At 47.6% G+C, this 9521-nt stretch overlaps 1 protein-coding gene across 5 annotated transcripts in view; it reads right to left on the reverse strand.

The window, feature by feature from the left end:
- LOC121598546 (unconventional myosin IC) overlaps positions 1–9521 on the reverse strand; it is a 31669-nt gene that overhangs the window by 1628 nt on the left and 20520 nt on the right. Inside the window, exons 1-6 of one of the 5 annotated variants that reach the window (XM_041925554.1) lie at positions 9145–9370; positions 3747–3906; positions 3181–3296; positions 2551–3013; positions 1854–2060; positions 45–1781 (exon numbers count right to left, since the gene is read on the reverse strand). In XM_041925554.1, coding sequence (XP_041781488.1) covers positions 45–1781; positions 1854–2060; positions 2551–3013; positions 3181–3296; positions 3747–3872 — 2649 coding nt within the window. In that variant the 5' untranslated portion in view covers positions 3873–3906; positions 9145–9370. Of the gene's footprint in view, positions 1–44; positions 1782–1853; positions 2061–2550; positions 3014–3180; positions 3297–3746; positions 3907–4032; positions 4100–4957; positions 5166–9144; positions 9371–9521 lie in introns of those variants that run through there. The other 4 variants (XM_041925556.1, XM_041925553.1, XM_041925557.1 and 1 more) reach the window with 4 other exon arrangements.

Genomic DNA, 9521 nt, shown 5'->3' on the forward strand with positions numbered 1-9521 from the left:
ATAAATGAATTTTTCCATTTTAGGTTGCAAAATACACAACTCACATGCAGCTTTTCACCGTTCATCTGCGTGACGGTAAAGTTGGAGATTTGGGTCGCGTGCTGCTTCGCGATGCGATCGTCCACAAACCACGGCCCGACGCTTTCCGGGTAGTTGCGCTTGCTGTTCTTGAACACCGCCTCGGACAGGACCTTCAGGTCAAGCTGGCGCTTCCGTTCCGCGTTCAGCGCCACCCGGTAGCACCGGGCAAGGTGCAGCTTGTGCATCTGGCGCAGCAGTATCGATGCGTCCTGGCAGTGCTTCGGCGCGGCTATCCACGTGTGGTTCATGAACGACGTCGGCAAGCTTTTCGCCAGCTTCAGCAGCCAGTGGCGCTTGGTCAGCTGGATGAACGACCGGTTGCACTCGTTCGGTTCGTCGTGCCGCGTAATGAAGCCCTTGATGAAGAACCGTATCTTGGCCGCCGCGTCGCGCCGCCGCTTCAGCGTCTGCACTGCCAGATAGCGCCGGATGTACGTCTGCGCCACGATAATCTTGCGCCGAATCTCGAGGTACGCCTTGCGCTGCCGGCGTCCCTTCCAGCGGGCCTGTATGATCGAGGCCAGATAGTGCTTGCGCGCCTGGAACGCATCCTCCGTGTCGAACAGCGTCTTCGGGAAGCGGATGAAAATCTTCGTCTTGCCCATGCGATAGTCGTCCTTGCCGTAGCCCAGCTCGTTCGCCAGTATCTGCACGCCGTCCTGGGCCGGGCCGTGATAGTGGGGCCACGTCTGCCGGCTCAGGCACTTGTACCGCTGCAGGAACAGCTCGTACGTGCGGCGGTACGCGAACCCGGCCCGCCGCACGCGCAGGTTCTCCATCAGCCCCAGATACTTGACCTGATGCCGCACCAGCTCCACATCGAACTGGCCGTGCGTTTGCAGATCGTTCGGCTTGATGCACCGGATGTAGGACGGCTCCTTGCACATCAGTATGTCCATCAGGTTGTTGAGCGAGTTCTTGAACTGCGTCACGGCCGTCTCCGGGCGCCGCTTGCTGCCGATGTCGGCCGTCGGGAAGCAGCTGCGTATGATGCCGTTGCTGCACTCCGCCATCGTTTCCTTCAGGTCGCGGAACAGCAGATCGTTGTTCTTGTCCAGAAAGCCGTGCACACTGTACGTCACGTCGCCGGCATAGTGCACCAGCCGGAACTCGTCCCGGCCCATCGTCTTCTGCACCGTCGTCGAGGCGCGACTGTGACAGATGTAGTGCGGATGCGAACCCAGGTTGTCGTTCATCTTCGCCAGGAAGCTCAGATCGGTCGGATCGCCCGGCCGCAGACACTCCTCGTCCATCAGCGCCACGATGCCCTTGTGCTTTTCCTCGATCAGGTTGCAGATCACCTTGTTGTCGAAGTACTCCACCGGCACCCACTCGATGCCCTCGCGCAGGTACTCCTCCTGCTCCTGCTTCAGCGTCAGCTCGATGAACAGCTGCTGCAGCTTCTCGTTGCAGAAGTTGATGCAGAACTGTTCGAAGCTGTTCTTCTTGAATATCTCAAAGCCGTAAATGTCCAGTATGCCCATCACGCTGTTCTTCTTCGGCAGGTCGGCCGCGTGCAGCGAGGTGTTGATGCGTGACACCAGCCAGGTGAAGAGCCGATCGTACACCGCCTTCGCCAGTGCGTCGCGAGCGTAGATGGCAAGGTCGCGGTTCAGCGGGCTCGTTACTATCTCGCCCCGTGCCTCGATCGTACGGTGCGTGAAGGCGCTCGTTAGTTGCTCTTCGTTGCATCCCAAAAGCTAAAACCAAAACGTTTGGATATTAGTACCTAAGAGATATGTGGCTAGACATCTTCGAAGAAGGGGTCATACCTTTGCAATCGCTGTGACCGATTCCGGCTTCAGGATTTTCGCCTTGCCTTCCTCCTCCGTGAAGCCGACGTTGCCCATATGAAGGACGGCGGCCACAATATCCAGAATCTGTCGTTGCTCCTGATCCGGAATTTCAATAACCGTCATCGCTTTCTGGACCATGCGGAAGTTGTCCGCGTCGCGGATGTTCGGGACATTTCCATTAGCCTGTTGGACGGTTACGAAATTATTCATTATTATTATTAATTATTATTATTCGAAACAGGTCTTGGTCATTTCTAATCCTAGTTCTTACTTAGTGCTTAGTGTACTTCTTGAATCTTTCGATGCGATTCATTCATATGATTAGACTTTCGAATTGATTCTCTAAAGATTCATGAATCTCCAGAGATTATTAAATCTCTGAAGATACATGATTCATAAATCCCTAAAGATTGGTGAATCTCCATAGATTCATGAACCTCAAAAGATCCAATTCCCATCTCCAGTAATTCATAAATTCAAGAGATCCATAACTCGCCACAGATTAAAGAACCTCCAGAGATTCATCCTCAGGGGTTCATAAATCTTCATGGATTCATAAATCTTCGGAGATTCAGGCATCTCAAACATTGAGGCTTCAGATTCCCAGCAATCAGTTCAAAGAATAATTCCGATTCATGAATCTGAATCAGAGCTACCCATCCCTAGTCCTTACCCCATCGCTCAGATAGTAGAACGTATCCAGATTCCTCTTCAGGTGCAGCTCCCGCAACAGATTGTCATCCGCACCGGCCAGCAGCTGGTAGAAGATGTGAAAGTTACGCTCCCCGCCGCTCTGATGGATGACGCGCGATTTCTCCAGCAAATAGTTCAGAATGTTGCCGCCCTCCGGGACGCCCGCAAAATCGAACTGCACGTCCATGTACTTGCCGAACCGGGACGAGTTGTCATTCCTGTTCGTCTTTGCATTGCCGAACGCCTCCAGCACCGGGTTGCTCTGCAGCAGCTTATCCTTCACGCCCTCCACATTTTGCGTGTGGCCGGTGGCCGCCGCTATAAACTGTAGCACCTTCTTCGACGCTTCCGTCTTGCCCGAACCACTTTCGCCCGAGATTAAAATACACTGGCCGCGGTTCTCCTCCGTCAGCGAGCGGTACGCATTGTCGCTCAGCGCGAAGCTAGTAGAAGTAGAAGCACGAAAGAATAGGAAGAGATCGCGTTCCGCTTGTGAGTTTATTTTTGCAGTTAAATAACCTTCAAGGGAAGGAACGCGCCCGACGCCATGCCGTCTCGCGGGGAGAGAGCGCTAGAGAATAGGGGTTTTCTTGGGTTCGTTGACACTTACACATGTGGCGGGGCCTCGAAAAAGTGTCGCTTCCGGTACTCTTTGACGTCACTCTCGGTGTAGATTGGAAGCTCCTTGTACGGGTTTACCGAGATCAGGACATGGCCAATGTAGGTCTGTAGAAAAGCGAAAAAAAAGACGCATTAGCAGTGATACGAGATACGACATATGGGACGGACAGTCAGAGGCAACCCCGTCAAACAATGTATTGTAAAGTAATTTGATCGGTTGGCTTTTTGGCCCGACTGAACGCTAATGTCGGAGGGTCGTCGTACCATTCCCAATTCCGAGGTTTGCAACCCCAATCGCCGACCGTACACAGTAGCTAAAGGATTAAAGTATCATGTTTCGATCATAATTCGCTTGTCGTTTATCCTCCCCACCTTCCATCCAGGTTAGTTCGATGCATCCAGTCCAACGTAACGTCCGGAAGGAAATCGATACCAGTTGACGAACTCCGAGACGGCTGCGAGCGTATGATTTATGATGGCGTCACCCGTCCACACCCGTCCCGAACTCGGATTATCACATGGGAGAAAGCATTCTTGTAGCCTTAAAACACTCACATAGATAAGATTCTCCTGGAAGCGCTTGCGCAGGTTATCGATGAACGCGTCCTCGCTTTGATAGTCCTCCAGTAGCACCTGATCCTGCAGGCCTACCCGATCGCGATCGTGTAGTCCGCGCTCCATTTCGGTTGCTTTCCACCGTCCGCAGTTTAGTGTTCTGGAATGAAACGAAACATAAAACAAAGCCAATCAGTGAGTGGGACACTCCTTACTTTGAAAGCGTTATCATATCTAAAAGGGGGTTTAGCTTTGATATGGAAACAATCACTCGGATCTCGATTACCACTAATAAAGCAATATAAGACTTTGGAAGCGTGATCTGACATTCTTCGCTCTTCCAATCGATGCCATAGTCAGCGCCGATCTTGGACCGATTATGTCACCAAATTGGATTTTTGATTGTCACCCAGCGGCGGTCAGTCTTTATCAGTCCAAGCTTCTCAATTGCTCATTTCACAAGTGTGTGAAGTGCGCCACTTCGGTGGTGTTTGTCAAACCTGATCACGCGCAGCTCTTATCAGCGCTGCCTGTTGAAGGTGTTGAAAAAGCACTTGAAGACGTTTGATGATTTGTTATAGATATCGCAACGGAGACGTTGATTTGCTCTAGTTGAAAGCATACTCATCTATTTCAAAATAGGCAATGTAGGTCCAAACTAGGACAACCTTCCAACAGGTTTTTTGTTAACAATTGCATGCAATTTTTGGATGCGACCTACTAGCTAGACCTACTATTACCTTATTACTTTCCTTTCAGCAGTGCTACGAGCAGTGTTCATAAAGATTTAATAATTCTAATGGACGATGTTGTAAACAATCTCTCCGAGGTGTAGTTCAGCATAATTGCACACTATTATGGTGATGGTATAACCCCTGGTTGGGTTTGTCCCACAACCTCAAACCACACTTGTATGGGCAATAAATCTTAACCAGACATTCCACCAGTGCGGGGTTTTTATTGTAGTCACGTTAGGTCCAGTGCATAATTATTCAGCTTTTTGACGTTTCCCGTTTTTGTGTGAATCCACCGCCATAATCACGAGCTTAATAGATGTAATTCCTTTTAGAAGAGACACACCTAGCTGCAATATCCCCGTTGGTGTAATTACACCCGGTCACAGTCATTTTTCATACCCAAACAAAACGCACGCTATTATGGCTATTACGCAGACACTGTAAGTTAGAGGTAGAGTGCACAGATCATCTTACTCCATTTATCTGCACTGCTTTGATTGATCACCTTGTGGCCCCCGTAGAAGATGAATAAATTTATGATCACAGCACGGCATTTGCCACTACACGCTGATTTGATTTAATATGAAAATTATCCTCACAGTAGCATCGTTCACTGAACAAGGTTTTTTTTCTGTTACAGCACAAGCACACGTTAGAAGAGCAACGTCCAGTCAGATCGGCTACCGATCGGCTGTGTGGATGAGCAAGTCAATTTGTGAATCTTTAATGCGTGCGAAAAAAAAGATCACAACCAAAAGAAGAAGTGAGACAGCACAATGCAGTTAGTGCTGCTATGGTAAAGTGTATCAGTGCGCTGTTTACTATTTACTATGCGAACGGCAAATCGTAAACAAGGAAGGTTCAATGCAGGGTTGAGCAACCTATCTAGGTATCTCGAAGATCCGCGTAAGTTGAATTTCACGTATATCAGCTAAAATACATTTGTTTGTTTTTTTCAAAACTGATTTGGTTTTTTTTTACTAAACTTTAACTGCCTACATGGATGGGAGGCTGCAGCCAGGGACCGAGCATTCTGGAAAATGATTGTCGACCGGGCCATGTCACATCGACGTGCTCTATCGTGCTCTCGCAAGCCAACAAGAGAGATACAGACGTTTATAGTTTATATTTTATATTAATATTTTACGTTTCAACCATTTTTCAAGGAAGTAAGTCAGAGTTTCATAATACGTCCAAGCATTCATATATCTAAAGAATTGTATTCCGTATAAGAACCATCGATTTAATGTTTCACATAATTTAAAAAAACATCTTTAACCATGGGTTGCTCAACCCTGACTCTTTTTTGTTTTGTTTCGGAAAGGAAATGACACAGAGATGTTGAAACCTTATTGCATACGATAGGATTGTAGTTAACGAGGGCTTCCTAATTGGTAAGTCATACGATAGAGAGTAAAAAAGGGACACACATCAGAAGATCGGAAGATCATCAGAATCTTTATACCGATTCCAAATGATCTCATTACCAGGACGTACCCCCCAAAACGCTTACCTACCGAAGGTGTTAACCTGTAATGATTGATCATAAACTAACACCAACAAATTTGAGATATAAACAGTGCCCCTACACACACACTCCACCAAAGCAAAGCGCTTGCATGATAAGGGGGCGCCCGTTTGTTCCCATAATTACCCACACGCTCACTCTGTACTGGCGCAGCGCTGCACCATCAACACCACACCAGCTGCAGCTGCACCATCGTCATCTCATCGCGTGATCTCGCGATGCGTAAAATGCATTTTATTTAGCAGCTCGAGCCGCTCGTGTGGTGTTCGACAAACGAGGCGCATCTAATAGTTCCGGGAGGTGGTTTGTTTTGGTGCTGTTGAATCATTTCTCACCCTACTCACGCGGTGAAGAAGACGAGGGGGAGGTCGTAAACAACTGCGTTAAAGAAAAACGGTTCGACAAAATCACCCCCCCGTCGTGATTGTTTTTATGATCGGAGTAGCCATGCACACTTGCTTGGTTGGGAAGAGATAAGCGCTGACCCACCACCCGGTGCATTTCCCTTTCGTGGGCAATGAAACGCGTCCCTTGGCCAGGGAAAGGTAGATACATATTACACCCTTTAGAGTTAATCGACCAGCAATGGAATGAGCAGCTGGTCAGCGAAAAGAGTGAGAGTTGACAAGGGACTGAGCACTGCACGAAATAACTCTTATCCTGTGCGGAAGGCGTACCATTTCCCAAGTGGAAGTTAGATCGTCGCAGAAATTAGATCACTTCCTTCCTTCGTTTGTCGTGATTTACACGCACCGATAAGAAGGCAACGTGACACGATAGTCACGTTAACGTTTTTTTTTTGTTTCAATTAGAAAGAGGATGGAGTCTTGTCCGGGGTAGGAGGCACCATCGAACACTTGTCTGGCCTGTTTGTCTCCTCCGCAAAGCGCAGGCCGTTCAAGGTTTTGCTGTCTCATCATACTTCATACATTTAGTTTGTCATTAGATATCAAGATTGCCTCCAATTCCAGCTATTTTGATTGGGTACTGTGCTCCACCGAGGCAACATCATATATGTATCACGCATGTACACCCAAAGGCGTACGCGAGCGGAGCGTGCGCGCGGGGGTTTTATGGTCATAAATAATTGTTTTACGATCGCATCGTTTGCCCCGACAGGAAAAGTATTATTGAACCCTTGTGGATGGGGCAGAGGGAGAAGGTTAAGGAGTTCGAAAGGCGATGGCGATGACACACACAGACTGCACCGGTCGTCCACGATCGTATAAACCTCCGACGAAGGCAATCAGGCTTTGAAGTGAAGCATCCACCAGAACCATCTGAGGAGGCGGACGGACCTTGAGAGGTCCGTTGCTCTTCACCGTGACTGTGACCAGCAGCAGTTTTACAATTCCCTTCAAACGAAAGTGTAATAGTAAATAGGAAGGAATGTAGTGGTGTGATATTGATCGCAAAACAAAAATAATTGCCACGGTGCCAGGGACAAAAAAGCGATAACTTGGAGCATATTATACGCATTTTTGTGAGTACATGTTTCGCGAAATGTATAAATTAAAAACATTTTCCCAAAAAAAAAACCCCCGAAGATCTTCAATTGGAGAAATTCCCATATATCAGCACAAACTCCAATTCGGAAGATGACAATCGTAGGGGCATTAATATTCCAAAAAAACACCAATTTTCTCCCAATCCGCATTTAATTGGCCTAGCTACCCGTGTCTTCTGTCCAAAACCACTGCTGTATCGGGTTGTTTAACATCGTTAATCTAACTCTCCACTCCGCAAGATAAGAGACAACGTCCCTCTTGTATGTCGCTCGTAATGATAGCCTGCTAAACACACATTAACACTCCCCGCCAAAAAAAAACAACACACGATCGGAGGAGCCGGACACACATTAAAGACAGAGGGTTTGTGCAGTCTGGCGTTACAAAATTAGCGGCCAAAATCAATCATTAGGATTAGTGAAACCGAACGAAGTAGCGGGTGAGTCTTGCGTCGTTCAAGAAGTGGCCGCAGCCCTATCGCATACGCTCGATGCGGCGAATATGCACATAAACGCCATGCCATACACACTTCATCGAAGCGGTTGAGATAATTATCAGCGCGAAAGCCGATAGTAGCAACAACGGGGGTTTTCGCGATAACTGCAATCGAGGAGCGCATTGTATTGGGTGGGTGTTTGTGTCTGTGTGCTTTCTGTTTCAAATATCCCCTCCGCCGCCACCTTTTGAGTTTATTTCAATGGGACTATCGTTAAACAAATCGCGAAAAAAAAGTCAGCACACGCGAGCAAGTACTTTCATAATCGGTGCATACAAGGTTACCACAGTGTGTGCGTGTGTGTTGTGACGCATGTACCAGTGCGGATACAGAGGGCGAGTGGGGGGTTAATAAATCCCACCCCATCCCCTTCACTGGTTAATGTTAATCTAACAGGTCTTAGCCACGCTCCACTGAGGGATTCTTTGGAAACGGAAACTACCGGGAGTTACACCTAGCCAACTCCAACGACTGGACCTTGCCACTGGCTGGATGATGTCAGTGATGTCAGATGGCGAAGATAGATGGCAGTTTTAAGGGTATTACTTTTCACCACCACCACCTGCACCACACACTCTGAGGTGCTGCATGGCAGGATTCGCTCACTATCAAGTGACTCATCACATCAAGTCGTTACGAATGACCAATTCCAATATTAATATGCATACACATATATTGGAGCTTGGAAGTCATCGTTCACACCTTTCCTGCTTCCAGTTCATTCAATGTCTAACCACATACACACACCCCTTTTTGCTTTTTTTGCACCGTAAAGTCATCAACCATTTCGATTGTTAGTCATCCACTTTTGCAGTAAGGTTGCTGATAGCCATCCTTAAAAGGAGAGTGTCCTTTCGCGGTGTGACGGTTCAATATTTGATGCGTCATCTTTTTGATGGGGACCTTAAACCCCTTTCTATGTGAGTGTTTTTTTATGGTTCGGTTCCCAACAGTTATCTAAGGCAGTTTTTCAGGGAGGTTTGACGCAACTTTGCATGACGTTTGACGCTCCAAACGTTACAGTCTGTTTGTAGAATGTGTCATTGCTATGTCTTATAAAGAATGCACTTTCAGGGAGTTTTTTTTTTTTGGTTTTAATATAACATCACAGTCACACATCACAACTCACCTTAACACTCACAAACACCAGCACAGCAATCAAATCTGTTCTGCAAGGATATCGCCTGGAAGATGTATCTCCGTTTCCTTTTCAACGATAAAATCACTCTTCTCACACTACACCACCAGCAACATTCATGACCCGTCAAAAGTCTAATTGGAGTACCAACAAAGAATGCAGAGCAACAATAGCTGAACCGATGGTTTCGCCTGCCACTTATCGATTGATTCGACTATCTTCTGTTTCAACAGGGAAAAGCGCCCCCACCAGCCGGCAATCAGACCGACCTGCAATCTTATCAGTGTGTCGAGCACTTTATCGCGAAGAAGCGGGACCGACCAACGACCAAACCTGTTCGTTTATTTAGTTTCGGAGGACGCAGGTTG

Source organism: Anopheles merus, chromosome 3L (assembly GCF_017562075.2).
Source record: "Anopheles merus strain MAF chromosome 3L, AmerM5.1, whole genome shotgun sequence".
Classification (NCBI taxonomy): domain Eukaryota; kingdom Metazoa; phylum Arthropoda; class Insecta; order Diptera; family Culicidae; genus Anopheles; species Anopheles merus.